General features: G+C 33.9%; 1 protein-coding gene across 1 annotated transcript in view; it reads left to right on the top strand.

Annotated features, from left to right (window-relative positions):
* The window catches only part of LOC118756896 (sodium-dependent nutrient amino acid transporter 1-like), a 111,212-nt gene that overhangs the window by 30,792 nt on the left and 53,248 nt on the right, over positions 1-27,172 (top strand). Inside the window, exons 2-6 of the mRNA XM_036491635.1 lie at positions 13,645-13,734; positions 13,849-14,071; positions 14,146-14,416; positions 14,492-14,595; positions 14,676-14,865. Coding sequence (XP_036347528.1) covers positions 13,645-13,734; positions 13,849-14,071; positions 14,146-14,416; positions 14,492-14,595; positions 14,676-14,865 — 878 coding nt within the window. The remainder of the gene's footprint in view (positions 1-13,644; positions 13,735-13,848; positions 14,072-14,145; positions 14,417-14,491; positions 14,596-14,675; positions 14,866-27,172) is intronic.

The following is a 27,172-nucleotide window of genomic DNA, read 5'->3' on the forward strand; positions in this document are numbered from 1 at the left end:
AAACCTTGTGCAAAATTAAAGAAAATTCTGCAAAATTTCATTCAAATATTGCTCTTTTTATTTACGCTCTCTAGAAAGAAGTTGAGTATGCAGTTTTTTAGCCCATTCAATTCTAGTATAATAAAGTGCAAGTATGAGGAAGCTAGGACTTACCATTGATTTTTGAGAAATTTTTTTGTTGAAGGTGTCGCACATTTTTTCCATATAAAAAAATTATCAAACATTATTTTATATGGAGAAAATGAGCGACACCTTCAACAAAAAAAAATTCCTAAAAATCAATGGTAAGTCCTAGCCACCACAAACTAAAATTGAATGGGCTAAAAAACTGCATACTCAACTTCTTTCTAGAGAGCGTAAATAAAAAGTGCAATATATGAATGAAATTTTTGGGAATTGTCTTTAATTTTGCACAAGGTTTGGAACCCTGATTTTTGGGTTTTTTGTTGTAGAATTTACCATATTTTTATAAAAAATTATCGAAAAATAAAATATTTAAAAAATAGTTGCCCGTATTGTAAAAAATTCGCTGTACCTAAACTTTATTGACTGACTGTATGTACACTGAAAGTAGTTCTGTTCGAAAAGAGAAAGTACATTGCCATTTCAAGTATATTGATGCACTGACACTATGAGATGAAATATGTATCTTACTCCATTCCTTTTCATAATATTCATAAGGATGTTCTATTACACTATAATATCTGTGAAAAAGACAATTTACGTCCATACTTAGCTCCCGAGTCTTTAGATTTGTTTCACAGGAGCCCGCGGGATGCCCAAAACCACCCAGAAACCGTTCATCACTCTAGGAAAATGGGTAATAGAGTGCGAATAAGTTCGACTTTTGGATCGTAAATGTCTTCTCCTTCGTGGCCGAAAGAGCCCGGACTTTTTTTCGGGCACAAATGTGCAAAAAGTCAAATTGCATAAGGCTGTTATTCGTTTACATCTGAAAGCAATTTTTATAAAACACAAAAATGGAAAATGTTACTAAAGTTTCAGAAATATTATGTATTTGCTAATTTTATTAGCCACATACGATAAATACACATAAAATAATTATTTTTTGCTTTCAGATTCTCGCAAATGAAGGTTCGACAAATCTGTAATGTATTCTCCATATTTTGCAAATAAAACAAAGGATGTAAAATGAAAAAGTAGTTATTAAGCTAAATTGAAATTTCAATTGAATAAACTTTAACTGTTTTCCGCACTTGTTTAATCGGAAATAAATCAAAAACATGTGGAACAGCTGGTTTGTTGATTCCGGTCATGAACACATTCTTGACACTTATGACCCCGGAAAGCGCAGTGTAGAACAAAACTTTTGTAACGATTGGAATGCGAGCTTGTTGACACCTCTTTTAGACTACCTGCATAACTATTGGCATATAAGCCTGCGATTTTTGGGATACTTGAAGAACAGTATTCTTTTGAAAACAACTAGTCCTCAATAACATCCCGTTTTGTGGATAACTCTTCTTTGATATTTGCCACTTTTAAGGAAAAACATTTTTAACGCGTACATGTAAAAAAGTTCAATTGCACCGGCACAATAAAAAAGTAGCGTGTGCTATTAGCCTGACCTATCCACCGACATGTATCTAGACCAGAGCTTGGCGATAAGGATTACATGTGTAATCGATTGCATCTAGGATTTCGATTATTTTAATCGCAATTTCAAAAATTATTAAATTACGATTTCGGTAATCGTTCATCGAAGGCATCTTAGATTACGATTACAGTAATCGTAATTTAAACTTTTTTAAAATTATAACTACTTTAATCGTAATCTAAGTTCGTTCGATGAATGATTACAATAAATTTAAATTTACAATTGTTCTAATTACAATTTTTTGAGTAATTTTAAACGAAGTGATTCTATAAATATGAGGATAATATGAGGAAAATCTGTATTTATCTAAAGCCTTATAACAGAAAATACAGGATTACAATTAAAGTAATCGTTCCTCGAACGAACTTGGATAACGATTACAGTAGTCGTAATTTTAACGTTTTTAAAATTACGATTACTGTAATCGTAATCTAAGTTTGTTCGATGATGGATTACTGTAATCGCAATCTTGTTTTTTTAGCTTGTTGGTATTACTGCAATCCTAATCGTTTCGTAATCGTAATTCTTATCGCCCAGCTCTGATCTAGACCCGCTGAATACGAATCTGCGGTACGTTTAACTCCTACGCCCTCAAAATTTCGAGGTAGTTGCGAAAACCGAAAAAATAGCAAAAAATACATTCGGAGGTTTGCCATTGCCTGCCGAGGGGCGACCGCTATTATTATTATTTTTTTGTTTTTTTTTTTATTTTTTGACGTTGGGTTGAAGCGGGCTTGAACTCAGGCCCTGCGCAATGGTAGCGCGAACTGCTATCCACTGAACCGAGGGCCTTTAATGTTCACAATTACACAATTTACACATAAAATGCATCCAATTTGCTCTAAAAAATGTTTGTTTGAATTTGCGCATATAAAGAGTGGTAACCAGTTTCTTCTCCTAATACGTGGAAATTTACACACAAATTAAACAGTGCCTGTTTACTTTTACATACGAAATTTGTCGCACCTGTACCTGGATGCGTGGCCGGTGTCAAATATAAATATTTCTCATATTACTATATATATATAGGTTTTAGCCATCCAGATACTGGTTCAGTAATTTACCGATATCTCGAGAAGTAGCGATATCTCTGCGACGACTCATCTTATTTGCCAAGGATGTGGCTATAAATTCGAGTAGTAGTGTCGAAAAATTGCAAATTTTTCTTAAGCAATAATCAACTTTTAAAGCGCAATTTTTAAATTATTTTCTCTATTGAACGTAATATTCTCTGCGATGACTCATTTTGTTTGCCAAAGATGTGGCTATAAATGGTACTAATGATAAAACTTGCACATTTTTGCTGAGAAATAATAAAATTTAAAATAAGGAATATTTTCGGTGCCTGATATAAATCCTTATACATATCTCGTAACAGAACCTTAGATATGTAAGATGACTAAAAAATACTCGTGTTATAGCAGAAGGATCGTTCTTTCAAATGAGTCTGGTTTTGAATGTGTACAACAATTTTGAAAACAACTAAAAAAGTACACCTTGCTAATCATAAAGAAAAGTTGTTAAAGTCATTTATGTTTTATTTTTTCTTGGGGCTGAGGGTACAGTGATGCCAACTTGCCAAGGCCAATTACCCGAATTTCTGAAATTCTGTTATTGCCGAAACAGTTGTCTTTGATTCTGCGACAGTAAATTTTACACACAAAAAAATGAATATATTCGCGAAACTATGGATAAATTATAGTAAAACTGCGTACTCACTTTTTCTCTCTGACGTCAGAATTGTTTTAAGGACTTTGAAATTTAAAAAATATGATTATTTCAAAAAATTCAGTGCAATGTAGGATAACAATAAGAGTATCATATAAAAGAAAAAAAACTGTAGAATTATAACAGAATAAATTTTTTGGTGCAAATGGGCGAATGGTATGGAAAATGTCCTTTACAAATTTTGTCCTTAAATATTCTTGAAAATTTTTGAAAAAATAATTGTTTCAGGACTAATATACACGACGTCATCATCGAATTTCGTCCTGCAAACTTTATTAACTTAAAAAGATACAATTTATTAAAATCGCATTTTCAATACCTATTCGTCCTTGTAAACCAAAAAACGTTATTGTTTTTAAGTTCTACAGAATTTTCTCTCTCGTGTGGTTCCTATATTGTTATTCTGCATTGCACTGATTTCTTTAAATCATTTTTTGAATCTTTAAAATTTCAAAGTCCTTTAAAAAAATCCTGACGTCAGAGTGAAAAACTAAAAATGCAGTTTTACTATATTTGGCCCATAGTTTCGTGAGTGTGTTTTGAAATTTTTCTGTTTTTGTCGCACGGTGTTCTATTGAAGATACTCAGATTTACTAGATCAATTCGTCTTCTCTAGAAAGTTTTCAGGATCCAAAAATCTGAGTATAGTGGCCAAATTTTTTTCTCCAAATTTTGAAAATGTGCTGTTTTTAGCCTATATTTGTTGAAAATAGCATAAAAAGCAAATATAGGCCAAAAAATTATGAATTTTCAAAATTTGGCCGCTATACTCAGATTTTTTGATCATGATTTTTTTTTTCAAGAATACAAATTGATCTAGTAAAACGAGTATGAGGCATTGTTCGCATGGCCAACAGCTATCAAACCTCATGTGTACGCACTAGGGTGGTCCAAAAACAGTAAAGTCGGAATTGTAATGCTCTCACCCCTTAGAATTGTTCTATATCGAAAAAAAAGTATACCCTTATTTTTTTTTGAAATCAAAAAAATATTTAGTGGTCGCTCAAAGCGCTCAAAGTTTTCCATGCATTTTTATATGGGAAAAATAAATTTTTGCGTAGAAATGGTATAGAATTCTTGAAAGTCAATATTTTTCGATCGGAAAACTCTGGTTCTCTTCAAAATATTGACTTTTAACTATACCATTTCTACGAAAAGTTGTTTTTTCCCCATATTAAATACATGGACAACTTTGGGCGCTTTGAGCGACCTCTAAATATGTTTTGATTTCAAAATAAAAAATAAGGGTATATTTTTGTCGGTATAGAACAATCCTAAGGGGTGAGAGCATAAAAATTCCGACTTTACTTTTTCATATGCATTTTTGGATCACCTTAGTACGCACTCTAGGTTTTTTTAAACTCATTTTTGTTCCACTGTGTATTAAGTAAATAACAACTAAGCCGAAAGTGCTTAATGTGACCACAAAGTGGCGGATTTAGAAAGTCGGTTGTAGTCGGATATATAGGTTTAAATAAAGTAAAATATGAGCTTGCGAATTCAATAGGCAATAACTAATTGATGCGTCAAGAAAAAATTGCTGAAAAATTCGTAATAAGCTGAGGCGAGCTGATCTGCTTATTCTAAATGACCATTACTCGAGTAATTTGATATATGTTTAATTGATTTTTTCGTTGTTCACGATTTAAGTAATGAAAAATTGGTTTTAATTGATTGAGTGGGTAAAATGTATACTAATCAACTAAACACACCACCCTACAAAACGAATATTCATATTCCATTCAATGTTTCCACATCTTGCTGCTGTTTTGTTCAAATTTATTTGCGAAAAAATTGTCTCATTCGATACAGGTAATGTTAAAATCGGTAAAATTAGTGGTCTTAATATTCACCATAAACAACATTTTTCTTCTTCCTTCATTTGCTGCTTACAAAGATGTAGCAAGGATAACATAAAAAGTTAACAATTTAATTTAAACTTCAAAAATCTTTCGTCATATGAGCCTTTCCACAGAATGGTCAACCAGGACCGAGAACTAAAATGAGCAATCAGTTGTGTGGGAGCTATAAGTTATAGTGGCCATTTTTAAGGGTTCCGACAATTGGTTAATACATTATAAAAATACACTCGCTTATAAAATTTCAGTCGGATATCTCGAAAACTGAGGGACTAGATTGCGTTCAAACAGACAGACAGATGGACTTGGATAAATCGACTCAGCTAGATCATTTTGAAACATTTATGTGGGTCTACATCTTTTTCTTCTCGTACTTGAAAACATCGGACCAAATTTAGAATACCATTTCATGTTCATGATTAGGGCCGTTGAGAGAAAACTCGAGCCCAGGACTAAAAACTCACAGGTCCCTCTATATAAAATGTATTAATTTAAAAGCATATGCCACAAATCGCCGAAAACGAAACTAAGGGTAAAGAGTTTTTTCTCAGGTTTCGCAGATTTTTCATTATATTTGGGTCATACATATTCTAAGGTATCAGACAAAATAAATATTAACACGAACGTCCTTCTCTCAAACATGAAAATTCACTAAATCCTGAGACACCTTTTAATTAATGAAAATTAAAAAAGGCCAACATGAAACTAAAGGGTAGTTGATATTTAAGGACTACCACTTTTTTGCATTATACTTGCCTCTCTTCGCTTGCCTTGTATTACTTTGAAGTAAAGATGGACAAAACACTTGATTTTCTACATGAAACGTCGTGTCGGGGCACCGAAATTGCGCATGTGGGATCTGTGCATTTAGACATTATTTCGGTTTCAACCGAAACTGTGCATGTATGCTTTATTTCGGTTTTTGCCATATGCATTATTTCGGGTTTCAACCGAAATTATGCATATATGCATTACTTCGTTTTTTTCATATGCATTATTTCACTTTTAAAACGAAAGTATGCATATGCATAATATCGGTATTTTAGCATATGCATTTTTTCGGTTTTCAATCAAAACAGTGCATGTATGCATTACTTGGTTTTTCACATATGCAATTGTGCATGCATGCATTATGCATACATATGCATATGCATACATATGGATAATTTCTTTTTATTTTTTCTAATATGAATTACTTCTACTTAGTAAGGGTTATAATCCCTAGGCCGAGGGCCGCCTACGCAGAAAGTAGTTCTGCGTAAAAATTCTTCCGCCCCTCTTTTCCGACAACCCAGAAAGGAGAGTTCTGCTTAGTTAGGGTTAGTTATAATCCCTAAGCGCGGCCGAAGGCCACCTACGCAGGAAGAAGTTCTGCACAAAAATAATTCCGCCCCCTTTTCTGGCAACACAGAAAGGAGAATTCTATTTAGTAAGGGTTATAATCAGCGTTGCCGCTTTGGTAATTTTTAACCACAATTGGTAGTTTTTTTCTTTATTTCTCAAGTTTGGTAATTTGGTAATTTATTTTTCAATTTGGTAACTTTTTCGATTTGGTCCTACATGTCAAATGGTCAATATAGGTTCTGATTCCACATAAGTAAGAGGCCCGTAAGCGTTTCCTTTTATCCTGAAAGTTTCGCAAAGCGAAAGTTGTTCCAGCGTTCCTTGGTTACTATTTAGAATTGTGTGATCTTTAACAAACTGCTTGAAAGTGGCTAATACTAAGTATATCTACCATATCCATACGTAGGAGTAGAACTCTACGTAAATACGTATGTATGTTCACGTTCAAAAAGCTACGGAATTCAGTGGGGGTCATCACCCTGTGTATGTGTGAGTCGAACGCTTTCCTTCAAGCGTTGAATTTTTGATATATTTATAAATTATAGCCGCACCATATTTTGACAAGTTTTAACATATTATTATTTTTTGTAATTTAATTTTGGTTATTTTTTATAAAAATATATGTAGTTCCATCTTTAACAGAACTCGTGTAAATTCAAATTTCAAACTTTGTTCAATATTTAAAAAAATTCAACAAACTTTCGTAAAAATTTGAGGTGAATGAAGCACTGATTGCCTGAAAAGCTTGATATCTTCGGAATACATATATACAGACATAACGAGCCCTTACTGCCAAAATAACGGAAGCGACATTTTTTGTACAGTTCTGCACATAAATTAAGTTTGGTAATTTTTTGTAGAATTTGGTAACTTTTTCCGGTAATTTTGGTAACAAATAAAAAAATGCTGTGGCAACTGGTTATAAAGACTAAGCGCGGCCGAAGGCCACCTAAGCAAAAAGAAGTTCTGCGCAAAAATACTTCCGCCCCCCTTTTCTGGCAACACACAAAGGAGAATTCTATTTAGTAAGCGCTGTTGACGGCCGCCTACACCGCCGCCACAAAAATACTTCCGCCCCTCTTTTCTGGCAACACAGATAACAGCATTGTATCTCTAAGCACGGCCGAAGGCCGCCTACGCAGAAATAAGTTCTGCGCAAAAATACTTCCGCCCCTATTTTCCGGCAATTCAGAAAGGAGAGTTCTACTTGGTAAGGGTTATAATCCCTAAGCCCGGCCGAAGGCGTAGGAGCAGGAAGAAGTTCTGCACAAAAATACTTCCGCCCTCTTTTCCGGCAACACAGAAAGGAGAATGCTATTTAGTGAGGGTTATAATGACTAAGCGCGACCGAATGCCGCCTACGCAAAAAGAAGTTCTGCGCAAAAATACTTCCGCCCCTCTTTTCCGGCAACCCAGAAAGGAGAGTTCTACTTAGTAAGGGTTATAATCCCTAAGCGGGCTCGAAGGCGGCCTACACAGGAAGAAGTTCATGTTTTCATGTATGCACTATTTCGCTTTTTGTCATATGAATTATTTCGGTTTTGAGTCGAAACTTTGCCTGTATGCATTACTTCGTTTTTCTTATATGCATTACTTCGGTCTTGAGTCGAAACTGTGCATTTATGCATTAATTCGTTTTTCTTATATGCATTATTTCGGTTTTCAAACGAAAGTGTGCATATGCATATTTTCGGTTTTTCTCATATGCATTATTTCGGGTTTCAACCGAAACTGTGCATATATGCATTATTTTAATTTTTACATATCGAGCACTAACCGCCAAAAGGATATAAGCGAAATTTTTTTCAAAATTTTCTTTTTGATGCAGAAATGTTCATAGAGCATCCAGATGCATTACTGCATCAAAATTAAAACTTGGGAAACAATTTTGCTTCCATCTTTGTGACGGCTAAGGTTCGATATGTCTGTATGTATGTACATTAGGGTGGGTAAAAAAAAATCTATTATTTATTTTTTGGATCCGACACACGAAAACTAGTTCCTAGGTACCTCTAGAAAGTACTTTCCAAAGCTGAGCTCTTAATATTAACGGGAAGATTATGCTCATCATAGTTTTCCATTTTCAAGTTAGTCTCATTTAAAAATGGTCATATCTTATAGATCGTTGAACCAGTTGCATCGTCAATATTTATAGGAAATTGAACGCTCTACAAAAATGGTCTGTTATACTCTTATCATTAATCTAACCATTTAAAAGATATTCAAGGTCAAAGATTGAAGTATTTTAAAGAAAATAACTTTTTGTTTGTAACTAACTAAAAAATAATTATTGTCAAATGAGTTTCAATTATTTCTATAGGAAATTGAACGCTCTACAAAAAAGGTCTCATGTAGTTAATCGATTACTCTAACCATTAGAAGATATTCGCAGTAGAACTCCAATGCCTACTGATTTTAATAGTTTTTTAATAAATATTTCCAATTTATCCATTTAATTTATGAATTTTGAGATAATTTATGATCTATTTCAGAAAAAGAAGGTTTTTATTTAAGAAATATCATCAAACATATCAGCTGAAGCAAAATCTATTTCGCCATTTGAAATTTTATAATTCAATACAGTATTGATACAAAAATATATTTTTTCTTTTAGTTTAAGTTATAAAAATTGACTTGATTGAAAATTGAATTTATAAAAATTGACAAACTCAAATTCTCACTTATTGTCAAAATTCATAAATTGAATGGAAAATATTTATTGAAAAACTATTAAAATCAGGCATTGGGATTCTACTGCGAATATCTTTTAAATGGTTAGAGTAATCGATTAACTACATGAGACCTTTTTTGTAGTGTTCAATTTCCTATAGAAATAATTGAAACTCATTTGACAATAATTATTTTTTAGTTAGTTACAAACAAAAAGTTATTTTCTTTAAAATACTTCAATCTTTGACCTTCAATATCTTTTAAATGGTTAGATTAATGAAAAGAGTATAACAGACCATTTTTGTAGAGCGTTCAATTTCCTATAAATATTTACGATGCAACTGGTTTAACGATCTATTGGTGATAAGATATGACCATTTTTATATGAGACTAAATTGAAAATGGAAAACTATGATGAGCATAATCTTCCCGTTAATATTAAGAGCTCAGATTTGGTAAGTACTTTCTAGGAACTAGTTTTCGTGGGTCGGATCCAAAAAAAAAATACTTGATTTTTTTTGACCCACCCTAATGTACATACATACAAATGTGTATTTTCACCCAAAATAAAATCATAAACAACTACTGTTTAATCTATTTACCTTATTCAGTTTTGACGAATTCAAAGATATGCAGGTATGAATCTGTAGAATCAGTTTTTGAAGTCATTAATGCGAAAATACAGGGTTCGAATCGTCACATACGATATCGTACTATTCGTCACGTAAAAATACATTTTTCGGATCATGATATACGTGAACGTACTCTTTGTCCCATTCAGCTTATACTGCCTGACGTATCACGTAATTTTCTTTCGTATCGTTTTCGATCCGTGAACGGATGTGACGATTCGAGCCCAGATTTTATTTAAAAAATCAGGCTGTTTTTCTGTGTCAGACAGAATTCTAGAACAAAGACGTACACGATTGGTGAAACAAACACGATTTAAACAAAATTATGAGATAATGTCATTTTAAAATTACATTGAATGAATATTGACTGGTCAAGCTTTTGTTGCAATGCCTGTGCGATAAAGCCTATTTATATGAACATATAAATTTATATGTACATATAAATAAAGTTTCAATTTGAAGAAAAATGTGAGCGAAGAAGTGTGCGTGATTAAAAAACTGGGCGTCGTGAGCGTGCCTTAACGTGATTGAAAAAAATACAACAGAGCGTGAGTGTGCGCGATTTACAAAACCATCAACGTGAGCGTGCGTGAACGTGGGTCAAAATCACTCCAGCGCCCATCTCTACTTTGAAGCTACTAAAAAAAATATTAGTGATTAGCTTTCTATATGAAAACAAAGCCGGCAGTACTTTTTAATGTAATGTAACAGTTCAAAATATCAAAACGTTTTTTGGCGCGGAATCCACCAGGCTAAAAAATGGGAAATCTAGTTTTCTTGGAGAATTTTCAGCCTTCTTTCACAATAAAATAAAATAGTTCCTTTTACTCTTCATTGAAAAACTATTTGTAACGTAACAGTCTTTTTTACTAATTGAATTTTCAGGTAGGTTTTTTTTATTTATTTAGAGAGAGTTAGAGAGAAGTCACATTTTGCAAGCAACAATGAAAGCTATTCAGCATGTAATTGTCCCATAATTTAAATGTATGTATGTTCTTTCTAACTTTTATAGGAAAAATAAAAAAAACGATAATTATTTTATACTGCACTGGGCACGAAAGTGGCGACATTCTTCTGAAAAATTGTCTTCTAAGTAGATACGAAAATCATTTGTAATGCTTTGGCATTTACTTCAGCTTCCGACGTGACGTAATTTCATCAGGTTACCAATAAAATAAAATTCAATATGAAGTTCTTTAGACCTGGATGTTTTCACAACCATATAGTTTTTACAGGGTGACAGGTAACAAGATCAACGGAAATAACGTCAATTGACGCTATTTCGAATACTGGTGCGAAATAAAGTCAATTGACATTATTACCTTTTAAAAAGCGAAATAAAGTCAACAAAAATTTGGAAATGAAAGCGGCGCGACTCGGTGAGGCGCGAAGCTACGCAAATTTAATGTTTGAAAAGGGACGGCAAAAACACACTGGTGGTAAGAAGACATGCACTACCCAAAGTAAATATATGTAAGCTCTATATATTGACACTTAACCCGTAAAAGGTGACAGGTAACAAAATCAACGGAAATAAGGTCAATTGAAACAATTCCGCATACTGGTTCGAAATAAAGTGGAAATAGTCGATGTATCGATGCATCGATGTTCTTGCAAACAACATCACAGTTTATTTAACCGTCATTCCAGTTTTTTCAATTGTACAAAAGAGAGAAGTGACTTTGACCAAAAAATTGTAAAGGCTCCTAAAAGTTCCACTAGGCACACGATGCATCGAAAAATATCGATGTACATTTCAACGCATCGAATCAAAGAAAAGCATCAATGTATTTTTGCCACTGACATCCCTAGTCTCTATCAACAATTCTTGGGAGAATTTTTTCTGTGGTGAGTTCGCCGGCATGTGTTTAAAACACTAAGTCCTCTATATTGTTCAATGCGAGCGCGAGCGCGAACGTGAACTTTTAATTTTGAGAAATATCGTCGTTATTACTCCACTTTTTGCAATAGTTAATATTTATATCAAAAGATTGAGAACTGAAATCTTCTCCTTATTTGGCGCTGTAACCGTCTAAGCGATTCTGACCGAGTTCAACAAAGCACGCCAGTCGTTTCTCTTCTTTGCCGACTGACGCCAATTGGAAATCCCAAGTGAAGCCAAGTCCTTCTCGACTTGGTCTTTCCATTGCAGTGGCGGACTCCATCTTCCTTTGCTACCACCAGCGGGTTCCGAGTTGAATACTTTCATAGCTGAAGCGGCGATGTCCATTCGAACGACATGGCCAAACCAGCAGAGCCGCTGCACTATATCCATGTGGTTGTAGGACTCATTCAGCTGATCTTTCCATCGTATGCGGCACTCGCCGTCGCCAGCTTACCTTCCCCAAAGCTTTCTTTCGAATACTCCAAGAGCCACCTCATCGGATGTTGTCATATACCAGCACAGGAATAATGAGTGACTTATAGTATGTACCAGACCCATTCGCTTTACTTCCTTACCCATCTTGAAAAAGCCAGACTACGCCAGAAATTGCACGCTCTTGTAGTAAATTTTTCCTGAGCTGTACAGTTCTGCAGCTCTTATCATCACATTACAGAAATCACACGCCATCGCCGACTGGGGGCTCGGGCTCGTCTTCTCCACAGCTCTCAGTGCTGCTACTATTCTCTTTTCTTATTGCGTCTCGCTTCCCTCTTTAGCATCCTACAGCATTCGCATGTGAATGGAAAGTCTGGGCCTGTTCGAGGCACATAATAAAAGCGGCATTACTGCCGTACTGATGAAAAATGGCAACATTGTTGCAACTGCTCATTGCTAGAAATTCACACAGAACGCGATACTTTAATCATTCGCGCAACACTGCGGTTGTGATTGCAACTCGAACAAGCCCGCTACGTATTCAGCACGGCACGGTATATAGATTCAATTTGACAGATGTGTGTGAGCATGCAAAAGAATGCGAATGGAATTCTTTGCCTTTGTGAATCCGACATGTTCGCCATAGATTCATGTTCACGCTCGCATTGAGCTGTAGAGAAAGCTTTGCATTGGGCCTGTGCCAATCAGTAGCAAAGTTCCATAGTGAATAAACTTTTTAATATGGTGATTTTACATTTCTGCTGTGCCAATTCGTAACTTTTTACTGCTGGAAAGTTTTGACAGTTTTTCTGATGCAGAAGAAGTTTAGCAATTAAAATGCAGCAATTATATAAAAAATGGCTTTGCTGATTTTAACTCTTCTAAAACTGAGAGCCATTCATTTATTACACGTCTTAGCAATAATATTAGAACGAAAATCATTTCAAAACCGTCGGGTAGGTGTGCTTTATGCTGTAAAATTTTTCACTAGCCCTACTGGCTTGGCAATTTTTATTTACCTCATAATTGTCAAAAATTTACAATCCAGAATACTTTGCTATTAACAGATCTATTCTGCACGTTACCGATGATTTTGAAATCGGAAAATTTTATTACCAAAAAATGTTACCAGTTCTTGTCACCGCGATTCTAGGTACGTTGGTAATGCAGTTAAAATATTCAGCAATTCAGCTATGAAGAATTGTGCAATTTCTAGCATTGTATATTTCACGGGGCAATACTTTGTTACCAGCTTATGAGATGGTAACAAAAATTACCGGTTACAAAAGTACACAGAATGCGAAAAGGGTTTAAAAAATGACAGGAACTTTATTTACCGTTTACAAACTTTTTATTACCAGCGCATAATAGACCTGTAATTGACCCTTAGTTATTAATTTGAGAATCCAAATTTTTTCGAATACACACTTGAGAATCATAATGTTCTAATTTGATTTTTTAAATGCTTTTTAGGCAAACCAATGTACTACATGGAAGCGCTTTTGGGTCAGTTTTCCAGTAAAAGTTCTGTAAAAATATGGGCAGCCTGCCCAGTATTTTTGGGTGAGTTATCAATTATGGGTATACATATTCACATACTTATATGAATTCCTGAACTCATATTTTCAATTGTACATAAATATTACACATATATGTATATGTACATGTATATTGCAGGTGTGGGCATCGGACAATCATTCGCGACGCTAGCAGTTTTAACATATTACTCAGCCTTGATAGCTCTTACTGTTTATTATTTTATTGCATCATTTCAATCGCCATTACCGTGGGCACTTTGTAGGGATGAATGGGGAGCAAATTGCGTAAGCTCCAGTGTTTTAAATAATGAAGATAACAATCAGACCGAAAGGTTGCAAAGCAGTTCTGAGCTGTATTTCAGGTTTGTCCTTTTTTATAATATTTTTATATATGTATGTATATAGATCAAAATTAACTTTATAAAATCGTACGTAGTAAAACTGTGCTTAGAGAACTTGAGGACATATCCGACGGCATTGGAGTACCTAGTTGGCGGCTAACATTAACTCTCTTGTTTGCTTGGATCGTCACTTATTTCATTATCATTAAAGGAATCCGAAGTTTGGGGAAAGTCGCATATTTTCTGGCAATATTCCCTTACGTAGTATTAATTACGTTACTTATAAGGTCAGTCACATTGGAGGGAGCCGGAGATGGCATTATATTTTTCCTAAAACCTGAATGGGATAAGTTATTATATATTAAGGTATGTATAGTATAATACACTACAACTAAACAAATTCTAAAGGTATGTATTAAGGGTCTATTTTAATTTTTGCAGGTATGGAAGGAAGCTGTTGTGCAGTGTTTCTTTTCTTTGGCTCTTTGCTTTGGCCCGATTGCGACATTTTCATCGCATAACCGTTTTCGGTATAATGTTTACCGGTAGTTATTCTCTGGACAGATGCACAAGTGTGTCTCGGTCGAAGTTCTTATTTAGTAATTTATTATTTTCCATTTGTCAGAGATTCTATGATAGTAACCACTTTGGACACTTTTACGTCTTTATTGGCTGGAATTACTATCTTCGGGATTTTAGGAAACCTGGCGCTCAACTTAAATGCTGACAACATTAGTGAAGTAGTACGTAGTGGCACTGGATTGGCCTTTATATCATATCCCGACGCTATTGCCCAGTTTCAGTTTGTACCTCAGGTATGTATGTATAAATGTATATACATATCGTCGATGTTTTTGCAAAACCGCCCATCGACCAATTGCAAAACCGCCTATCTTACGGCACTCAAATTTTATAGGAGAGCGAAAAAACGGTTTTTCTTTGAAGGCATTGCCTTGAGAGGCGGTATTTTCTCTAGCTATTATTTTAAAAATCTGTTGTTTTAATAACAATTATATGATTTTTATGCATAAATCTCGATGCCTGGAGTTCAGGGTTACCAAATCTCATTTTTGCCACACCGGCGATTTAGGAGGTTTTGCAAAAACATCGACGATATGTATTTACTATGCGTAAAAATTATATAGATAAGAAAGGAGATTATGACACTATTAGCTAACGTGCAATACTTTTTATGAATAGCTGACAAAAAAGACACTTGAGGTAATCACAATCCTGCGTTCATATTTATGTATGCTTGTAACCTTGTGGTCAGCTGATTTAGTTATGTGACATTTCGACCAGTAGTGCGATTCACTAACTTTTAACAAAGCGACTTGTCGAGTTGTAAGCTAGCAATTTTTGTTGTTTGCAGTAACGATTGTGAGATTCACTAACTGTGCTGCCGCTAATGGGCACAAATTCATTGCATATGCTAGGGGTGGGCAAGGCCGAGGCCGAAAAGAACCACATGTAAATACTAAATGCTACAAAGAGCCACAAAAAACCACAAAAAAAATTTTTTTTTTTTAAATAAAATTATTATTAGAAATGAAAAAACATTAATTTTATCATTATTCTAATGTAGTAAGATAGATATTAAAGAAAATTCAAAAGATCCATTTGGTCAAATTTTCAAAATCTGGTTTTACGTCAGTTAAAGCCCTTCGAAACAGTTCTGTTCAATGTTGGTTAATCAATTATGAACGGTATTTTGAATTTACGAATTTCATTGTAGAGTACAAAGACTCACATACTTTGTTTATACCGACACATAAAGCGCTTTGACCCAGTTCGCTGTGATTCAAAACGGAGGCATAAACCATGGTACAATTATTACAGGTATTGTCTTTCCAGAGAGTTTTACTTCACATCGAAATTCGTGCTCCCTTATTTTCATTTTGACGCATTTCAATGTTGATCCTTTTACTTTTAGTTGGCTTCGCTTATTGTTTTCACTCAATTTATTAAAAAAAAAATTTTTTAAACAAAAGAAAAAACTTTTGAAATATAGTGAGAAATAAAAATTTTAGATTTGTTTAGTAAGCAAATGTTTTTTTTCGGCTTTTGCAAATTGAATAAGTTCTCTGCAAGAAGGTTTGTTTACAAAAATACGTAAAGTATATGGTTCTTGGTGTATAGAAATGCCCCTTTTCCCTTACAGTAAACTTTTTGGTGGTGGTGTTGGGCAACAATGATGTTCTTCAAATATGGCAGATCGGAATATGCGCTCTCTGGGAAGACAATACCTTTAGTAATTGTACCATGGGCATAAACCAACTTTCAATACGCTCAGAAATTCAAAAGTGTGTTGACTCGAATTTTTTTAAAATCGCTCTTTTATTTCTCACATCGGTTAGAAAACAGGTATAAACACATCATTCATTTGACGCGAAGTGAAAAATATACAGCCCGTTTTAAAATTTAATCATTATTATAACAAATTTGAATTCTTGTTCGCTTCCATTTCGGTCCACCGCGCAAATTATTTATTAAAGAAATATGGAATAGGTAAAAATAACAACTTTTGTTTCCTTTTGAATACGGTTTCAGCGAGTGCGCGGAAATTACACCGGTATAAACGCCTGAAGGAAATATGTGTGGAGTCAAATCGGGTTTTTGTTAATGCGGTTCTCTCGTAAGTATAAACAAGGTACTAGTTAAACGTTGTACCAAAAATTGAAAATATACGGCACGCAGCTGTTTTCAACAGAGGAATTTTAAATCTAGTACTTGACGGAATTCAAGTAGTTGCCGGAATTCAAGCAATGGCAAGGCTTTATGTTGCATTTCCAGTGCCTTATCTTCTTTTAATTCCAAAAACTCAAACGCTTCTTCACTTTTCATAAAAAGGAGTATTTCGGATATTGTAAATTCATCCTAAATTATGTTACATAAAAAAGGATTTATGAAGTATGAAACGTACATTTAAATAATTTCAAATCGGCAAATCTTTTTTCAAAATCTGCTTTTAAATCATGTAGTTCTGCGGCATAGGGGTCCAATTTATCTTCTTTTACATGTGCAATATTTTTTCTAGCCATGGAAAATGATGAAATATTCTTTTTTTTTGAGATCATGTATAAAAATATGTAGTTTAGCTTCAAAACTTAAAATAATTTGCGACAAATTAAAAACTTTTTTATTGATTCCTTGTAGAGACAAATTCAAGTTTTGCAAATGTTCCATCATATCGGCTAAGAACAGAAAGCCAAGTTTCATTATCCAATTGCGGGTAATGTTCCGATCTCAATTTCCGTATGTGTATATATAAAAGGAATAAAATAAAAAAAACAGCACAATGGAAAAGAATATCCAGCAAAGAAATATATATTTTAAAAAGTAAAAAGCGCCAAAATATTCTAAGCATATTTTGGCTCTTTTTACTTAAAAAAACACATTTCTTTGCTGGACACTCTCTTCCATTGTGTTGTTTTTTTTATTTTATTCTTTGTATATATATACACATACGGAAATTGAGATCGGAACATTACCCGCAATTGGATAATGAAACTTGGCTTTCTGTTCTTAGCCGATATGATGGAACATTTGCAAAACTTAAATTTGTCTCTACAAGGAATCAATAAAAAAGTTTTTAATTTGTCGCAAATTATTTTAATGAATGAAAATTGGCTCTCTGACTTATGTTTTTTACCGATATGATGGAACATTTGGAAAACTTGAATTTATCTCTATAAGGAGAGAATAGAAATGTTTTTGATTTGTCGCAAATTATTTTAAGTTTTGAAACTTAGCTACGTCTTTTTATTCATGATCTTTAAAAAAGAATATTTCATCATTTTCAATGGCTAGAAAAAAATATTGCACACGATTTAAAAGCAGATTTTGAAAAAAGAGTTGCCGATTTGAAATTATTTAAATGTACGTTTGCATACTTCATAAACCCTTTTTTATGTAATATAATTGAGGATGTATTTACAATATCCGAAATACTCCTTTAATTAAAAGAAGATAAGGCACTGAAAATGCAACATAAAGCTTTGCTATTGCACATTAGGTCAAATGATTACTTTTTCTGTGCGAAATTAATAGCAGCTAGAATATTGCATTATTTTAATGTAAAAAGATGGAAAACGTTAAAACAAGTGTAAAGGCAGTAAATAAAATGTTAAACAGACTTGGCTTTCGTAAAACAGAACGTACTGCTTTTTTGTATGTTCAAATGATGAGTATATGTTTTAGGTATTACTCAAAAACATTGTCCAATTAGCTTGGTTTTGACACAAGTTATTTTCTTATCATACACAACCCGCTCCTCTTTAAAATGAGCTATATAATAAAATAAGTATGGTCACATGTACATAAATGGTTTCTTCTAGCGATTAGTTATAGCATTATCGAAATTCCTAAATTAAAAAAAGAAAAATATTTACTACATGTCTCGCAGATATGTCTTGAGGAGAGATTCCTAAAGCAGTTTGTCTTCATAAATCACTTCATTTTCACTTGAGGTTTCAGTATTTCCAAATTCTCCACCGATATTATCTATTTATATTCAGAATACAAATGCTGCTTTGTGACACATTTACCGAAAATCGCTGGTAACTTCCTGAAAAGAATACGAATGTTTATATAACTAATTTGTTAAAAGAATGTTCAAAGCTCTATTCACTTTGAGTAAAAAAAATTGGAAATTTCAGTCGGTGAGTTCTCTCAAGGATTTGCCTTTGTGCGAAGGCGCTAGTGTATTTGTAACATAGCCTCGGCTACGCTACAGGAGATGAAATATAATGCAAATTGGGGCTGCTATTTTTTTTTTGGTATCACATACTTCCATTTTCACTATTTATCACCATTAAAATGGATTATTTATCACCAAAAAATGTTGGAGATATTTTTGGAGATAGCTAAAAATTCGGAAAAAGGTTGGCTATCCTATTTTAGCACTTTAGCGATAGCGAAAGTTAGAATCCGGCTGATGGTCGACACAGTTGGCTTTTTGATTTCGAAAAGAACCTCATCAGCAAGAAACGCAATGTTTTCAGATATAAATATTTTAGCATCCTTTCCAAATTGTTTCACATAATTTTCATATTTATTTGATAAATAATTGCAAAAAATACGCGTTTTTTTCTTCTAAGAGTTTCATGGAACTTTCGCAAATATCAGCAGCACCAAATTTTTTTTCAACATGGTTGACAACCGAAAAAGGCTTTTCTTTTTTCGAACATCCAATCAGCCAAACTTCAAACAACTTGCCTTTTGTGATAGCATGATAGCCCACAAAAAACCTTTTTTCATGAAAACGGCAAAAAACGGCAAATTAAGTAAAATAAATTGAACTCATTACATCTTAATTTATCCATTTCCGATTCCATTTTGTTTGCCGAAAGTTAACAAAATTGTAAAAGCTTACATAAAATCATAAATTGAAATAAATCAGAAAAATTTTTGAGGTTATGCAAATAAGTCAGTTTTTTGCAAACAAATGATAAAAAGTCACTTTTTTAAATTGGGACATAGGTTCTCACTTAGATATAGTTTTTTTCCCCATTTAAAATTTTCCTTTAGTTATTCGAACTTTACAAAAACAATGCACTTGAAATTTAGAAAATAAACCGGTTGCGCAAACAACGTATCAATAACGTTTTGAAAGTGTAACTTTGGTTTATTGCTGTATAACGGTGTTTTTTATTTTACAAAAACTAAGTGAAGAGTCTGTTATTTTGGAGTATTCTCTACAGAATGGCAACAAAAAATAATGTAAAACTGCCTTTACGAAATTGGACTTTCGCACAGCCAAATGTATCATTTGACCTAATGTGCATTGCTTGAATTCAGCTGCGTGCCATATAATTTGAATTTTTGGTACAACGTATAACGCTAGGCGCACATAGCATCCGGTAGGCCGACCGATTTCGGCCGAACAATTTGACCGTCCGAACTGATGCGCACACTAAACCAGATAGTTTTCATTTCATTTTGTAAGCAGTGCAATATTTTGATAAATTTTAATTGACATACTCTAACAGCCAGTTTCACCAAACTTTTTAAGTGGAAATTAACTTTAATTAAATTTTTTATTTAGTTCTCATTTACAGCCAGTTTCACCAAACTTTTTAAGTGAAAATTAACTTTAATTAAATTTTTTATTTAATTCTCATTTAAATTATTTTCAGTTTCAATAAGCTATTTATTTAAGTGAGTAAAAAGTGGTTGTGAAACAGACTAGGCCAGCGAAAGCTTTCATTTGTACTGAGAGTTTTTGAAATCTTTAGCACGCTGTGTTGTAATAGCAGGGCTGGTATACAAGTAAGCAGCAGATACACAATGATCAGGTGATTAAACGTGTAACACCTCTGACTGTGGTTATTCAGACTTAATTTTTATTTAAGTGAAGAGCATAGGTCACTTAAATCAAAATTAAAAACAAATTGAAATGGATTGGTGAAACCAAAATTTCGAAAATCTAACTTAAATGAATCTGGTGAAACTGGCTGTTAAATAATTTTCAGTTTCAATAAGCTATTTATTTAAGTGAGTAAAAAGTGGTTGTAAAACAGACTAGGCAAGCGAAAGCTTTCATTTGTACTGAGAGCTTTTAAAAGCTTTGGCACGCTGTGTTGTAATAGCAGGGCTGGTATACAAGTAAGCAGCAAATACACAATGATCAGGTGATTAAACGTGTAACACCTCTGAGATTGGTTATTCAGACTTAATTTTTATTTAAGTGAAGAGCATAGGTCACTTAAATCAAAATTAAAAACAAATTAAAATGGATTGGTGAAACAGAAATTTCGAAAATCTAACTTAAATGAATCTGGTGAAACTGGCTGTAAACATGTGATTGTATAGGTAATTTTCTTGTTTTGCACCCGATAAGTTAATTTTTCGCAGTCCATTTTGGTAATTTTAACCTGACATCGGACGAGAAAAACAAACATGTTTGAATTTATCGTCACTGACGGACGTCAACGGCCGATGTCGGTTCGGTTATTGGTTTATGTGTGAGAGCGGTCATATAATCACAAGTTTATTCATATCGCCCGCATATAGCCTATATCGGCCGAGCACAATTGGGCCGAAGCCGGCTGCAGTGTGCGCGTAGCGTAACTGTTACCTTGTTTATACCGACACATAAAGCGCTGTGACTCAGTTCGGTGTGATTCAAAACAGATGCATAAACAAAATTGCAATACGCGTTGAAATTGAAAAGTGTATTGACTCGAACTTGTTTTCAAATCGGCTTTTTATTTTTCACATCGGTTAGAAAACCCGGTATAAACGAATAATTCATTTAACGCGAAATCAAAATTGGGTGCGTTTTTCTTTATACAGCTCGTTTTTAATTGTATTTATAAGGACTGAGGAATAACCGTTAGAAAGAAATATGTGTTGAATCAATTCTGTTTTTTGTTAATGCGGCTTTGTCGTAGCTATAAACATGGTATGTAAGTCTTTGTACTCTGCAATGAATTTCGTAAAGTCAAAATACCGTCCACAATTAGTTGCATTCGAGTACCTGATAATTATTAAAAGTTATAAAACTATCAGCTTTTTGTGTTCGCGTACGCAAAAAACTTGCAAAGTAGGGGAAATTGAGAGAGCAAAATGACATTTCATTTCGAGGGAACGCTGCTAGTTTCTGCTGAAAAATTTTAGCAAACACCAATTGCCAACAAAAAACAGCTGATAAAAAACAACTGGTTGGAATTTACGCAAATCCCTAAATTTAATTTGATGGTTTGGAAGTTAAAATAGTAAAATGCGACTAATTAAACTTGTAAGAAGTAAGTAATTATTCGTTTAGTCAGTCAACTATGTCAGGATAAGACTTCGAAATTTGTTTTCTTACGTTTTCAATTGTATACTTTTGAATGTAAACCAAATTTCTATCAGCTGTTCGTCTAACTTACAAGTTTCTGCAAATTTTCTGTTCGCGTACTATTGTGGATATTTTTCTCTCGTGAGAGAATAGATGACATTTTCCGGAATTTTGCTGTTGGAAATTTTTTACTGGAGATTTTAAACGAACGTACCTATTGACTAACCAACATTTAACAAAACTGTTACGAACGGCTTTAACCGACGCAAAACTAGATTTTGAAAATTTAGGCAAAGGGATCTTTTTAATTTTCTTTAATATCTGTCTTACGTCCATTACAATAATAATAAAATTAATGTTTTTTATTTCTAATAATAATCTAATAAAATTTTGCTTTTGTTTTTTTTTTGTGGTTCTTTGTAGCATTTAGAATTTACATGTGGCTCTTTTCGGCCTCGGCCTTGCCCAGTAGAGCTCTTGTTAATCGACTAACCGATTAATCGGTTAATCGAATAGAAAAAGTTGTTTCAAAAAATAATCGAATACCATTTAATCGATTAACCGCTCACTTTCGACTAACCGTTCATAATCGACTAGTTGTTTTCATTCGATTACTTGACAGATTCGACTATTCGAATAGTTGTTTTGTTTCAATATTTCATAAGTTTTGCGGTTGATAGGCTTTGAATATTTATAGTACCAAAAATGGTGTGGTACCGCATGAATTATGATGGAGATGAATACGTGACTTATAGCAAAATTCAAAGTGCATCCATCACCTTCATAAACTCATGGAATCCAGGCACGAGAAATGGTCTCTTGGCGCTCGTTTGAAATTGTTTCGCCATCTTCGTTTTTTCTTCTACGCTTGAAACTTTTTGCCGGGCTTGGTTCGGCACATTCACTTTGGCTACATCTGTGGTCCTGGGGAGGATAAACTATGGAAAATTACCACTTAGTAGTTCGTTAACATAAACATACATTTCCAGGTCCTGCTCCTTGTTCTTTTTACGAATGGCCTTCAAATGGGTTGCCAAAGACGATGTCGAATTATTATAGGCCATATTTTGTCCACATATTGTACACTTGACTTCTTTTCCACCTTCGGAGTTAGAAAAGAAGTTCCACACCCAGCTACGCTTACGTAAACTCATTTTGGATAGAATGAGAAAAAATTTGTATTTAAACATTTTTCACTATTCGAATAATGACAGTTAATCAATTGCACGACTAGTCGAAGATAATTCCATGTGTAAAGAAGACTAAAACTTAGACTGAAATTGAAACAAAACTGCTACAAAACTGTATACCCGAAAATCTTATAAAGATTCTGAATAAAAAGTTCGAAATCTTGGTGAACATTTTTTTTTTAAGTTTGATTGATTTTTGTGAATTTTAAGCAACTTTGAAACTTTTATTTATGTGGTTTCTGTTATACAGGGTGTCCCAGAAGTAACCTGCCACACTTTAGGGGAAGGTAGGTGGGGGGTGAGCTCTCTGATAAACAAAAAATTTTCTGGTAAAAGTGTTACCGATTTTGAAATATTTAAATTTTTTTTAATTAAAAAAAAATCGTGCCTTTTCATGTATTTTCTTTAACTGCATCTACAAACCAGGCTATACGTAGTAAATTTTTTATGTAAAATACTTCCAGATAGTTGCTTCTCCATACTCAAATGCAATGTAGTTAAAATATATTAAGGAACCATCATAAAATTAGGACTATTTTGGGATTTTTAACCTTTGATATTTTCTTCCCCAACTTTGACTATCTCTGGTGAAAAAAAATGTACTGAGCTATAACTTTACATTACATAAAAAAATTGTTCATTTAATAAAGATTTCAGAAAGGTGCCACTCTTACTGTTTCGAATAGAAAAAAAAGTTGTAGCCGCTTTTGTGGGCAAAGGACTGAGACACGCTAGGATGTATTTAATAGATTTAAATTTAAGTTGCTCTTGTTACTGACCAATGACACGCTAAATAGTACAAAGGTACATTATTACCTGCTCCTGACATTATTTTATGTTACTTACCGGAATTAGTGAAAGTGGATTTTGTGAAATTGGACCCCTCGCACATTGTGTTATTAATACTATGACAGAGAACACGCAGTATGAATATGCGGATATTCACCTAAATTACGGTGAAGCTTGCTGTAATGCCAGAGCTGCTCAAAGACTCTATGCAGAGCGATACCCCAATCGTCGGCATCCGGGTCGTGAAGTATTCGCCCGGACCCATAGAGAAATATATGAAGGTAAGTGATTTTTGCACCTTTCTTGTTTGCCTGCTTGTTAACTATCATTTTTCACTTTTTTAAGGTAGCATACCTGGAAGGCGTGGCGGCGAAACAGGACGTCCTGCAATGGTAGATGTTGAAGTTGTGTTAGAGGAAGTGGAACTAGGTCCACCGACTTCAGTGAGAATGATAGAAAGACGGACGGGGAACACCAAAAAGTACAGTTCACAAAGCTTTAAAAGACCATCGATTTCATCCCTACCACATTCAACGTGTTCAAGCTCTTCAAGAAAGAGATTACCTGTCGAGGGTTATATTTTGCCGTGAAATGTTGCGAATGCATGAATCGGACCCCAACTTTTTTAATAAAATAATTTGGAGCGATGAATCATCATGCAAACGTGATGGGTATTTTAATTTACATAACCTTCACAGTTGGCAGATAGACAATCCTCACGAAATGAGAGAAGCTCGTTCGCAGTACCGGTACAAAATAAATTATAATGCGGTATTTTTAATTGTCAGATATTGGGACCTGTGGAACTGCCGCCAACGCTCAACTCTCACAGTTATTTAGAGTTCCTTCAGGAACGGCTTCCAACTCTTTTAGAATATGTACCCTTAAACCTGCGGTGAAGACTATGGCTGCAAAATGACGGGTGCCCTGCTCACTACGGGCGTGAAGTAAGAGCTCCTTTAGACGAAACTTATCCTCGCCGATGGATTGGAAGATACGGGCCAATCACGTGGCCCCATCGACCGCCAGACCTGAATCCATTAGATTTTTTCTACTGGGGCTGTCTTAAGGACAAAATTTATTCAAAAACAATTCAAAACGAAGAGCATTTGCGGGAACAAATAAATGGAGCTGCTACTGAGATAGCCCAATTGAGTTTAAGATCCCTAAAAGCGTCATTTCTTAAAAGGTGCCGGGCTTATATTAAAGTAGAATAAATAAATTTTACTTCAAACTCATGTATATTTTATTTCACGTGAACCCATCCTTCACAAAAAATATTGATAGATATAGCTCTAGTCCGAATTCCGGTAAGTAACATAAAATAATGTCAGGAGCAGGTAATAATGTACCTTTGTACTATTTAGCATGTCATTGGTCAGTAACAAGAGCAACTTAAATTTAAATCTATTAAATACATTCTAGTGTGTCTCAGTCGTTTGCCCACAAAAGCGGCTATAACTCTTATTTTCTATTCGAAACAGTAAGAGGTGCACCTTTCTGAAATCTTTATCAAATGAACAATTTTTTTATGTAATGTAAAGTTATTGCTCAGTACATCTTTTTTCACCAGAGATAGTCAAAGTTGGGGAAGAAAATATCAAAAAGTTAAAAATCCCAAAATAGTCCTAATTTTATGATGGTTCCTTAATATATTTTAACTACATTGCATTTGAGTATGGAGAAGCAACTATCCGGAAGTATTTTACATAAAAAATTTACTAGTTATAGCCTGGTTTGTAGATGCAGCTAAAGAAAATACATGAAAAGGCACGATTTTTTTTTAATTAAAAAAAATTTAAATATTTCAAAATCGGTAACACTTTTACCAGAAAATTTTTTGTTTATCAGAGAGCTCACCCCCCACCTACCTTCCCCTAAAGTTTGGCAGGTTACTTCTGGGACACCCTGTATAGTAGATGCAACTATTAAAAATAAAATTATTATAAATAAATAATTACACATAAGTAGCAGACAACATATTTTTGAATTTTGCTGCTATATTTTACTCGCAGCTGTAAATAAAAAGTTTGCAAAAAACATTTGACATGAAAAAGATTGTTAATAATAAAAAAGATCACTGTATGCACATTTTGTACATCTTCTTCTTCTTCTTACATAGGAGTGAAAATCTCTCAAGTGGGCCACCCAAAATTGGACGGTCAAGATTTTTTCGCACAAATCACTTTATTCGGTTTACAACCATAAAAAAATATATAATTTGAGCAATTTTGCAAAGTTCGAAGATTTACAAGAGTTATTGTTATTAACTTTTTTTTTTTGATGAATTCAGTAATTATTTATTATCCACTGATTCATAGCATGTAACTTGCTGATTTTTTCCACGATAATAATTAATTAGGCACGCTTTAGCCTGATTGTTTAAATTTTTTGAAATAATCATTATTTTGTACAAAATTTTTAATTAAAGAAAATATATAAACAAATGGAAATATTTATTACTTCTCGATCAGATTTTTTAATCGTACATTGAATGTCAATCCTTATTCTATAATACATTATTTAAAAGAAAAAAAGACACGGAAACTTGCACGGAGTCGCTAGTTATTAATTTCTTTCGCTCCTGCCACGGGTGCTTTTGCTTTCATGCCGCGTGCCGCGCGGACTCGCAGCGAGCGTGGTGCAACCAGAGAACGCAAAAAAAGAAAATTTTTTTATAAACATAAGCACAGATTATTTAGTAAAATCTTTTTTAAAGTTGTATACATAAATATGTACCAGGGATGTTGCGAATGTGGAATTTTAGACATCCGCGGATACGAATGCGGATGCGGATGTTTAAGCGCTAACATCCGCGGATGCGGATGCGAATGCGGATGTCAAGTATTTTTATACCCGAGCGCACTTGTGCACAAGGGTATTATAAATTTGTTCACATAACGATTGTTTGTAACATGCAAAACCAATCGAGATAGATATAGACAAATATATACATAAATGATGAGTATGGAAAGAGACATCGCTTAAGCGGTGACTGTCTGTCCGTCCGTCCGTCCGTCCGTCTGTGCACACCATAACTCGAGTACAAATTGAAATATCTTAAAGAAGCTTGGTATGTGTACTTCTTTTGAGCGTTGGACGGATGGTATTGAAAATGGGCAAAATCGGACGGTAACCACGCCAACCTCCCATATAACGGTAGTTTTGAGAAATGCGAAAACTGCGATATTTTAGTAACTACCGAAGTTTATTCACTCAAAATTAATATTTACAATCATTTATAGGCGAAAAATAAGAATATTATAAATTTTTGGAAAATGGGCGTAGCCACGCCCACTTATGTTTACATGTGTATATCTTGGGAATCGCTCCACCAATTTCTCCCAAACTTGGCACAGT

Source organism: Rhagoletis pomonella, unplaced genomic scaffold, assembly GCF_013731165.1.
Source record: "Rhagoletis pomonella isolate Grant_MI unplaced genomic scaffold, Rhpom_1.0 Rhpom_scaffold_00002, whole genome shotgun sequence".
Lineage (NCBI taxonomy): Eukaryota > Metazoa > Arthropoda > Insecta > Diptera > Tephritidae > Rhagoletis > Rhagoletis pomonella.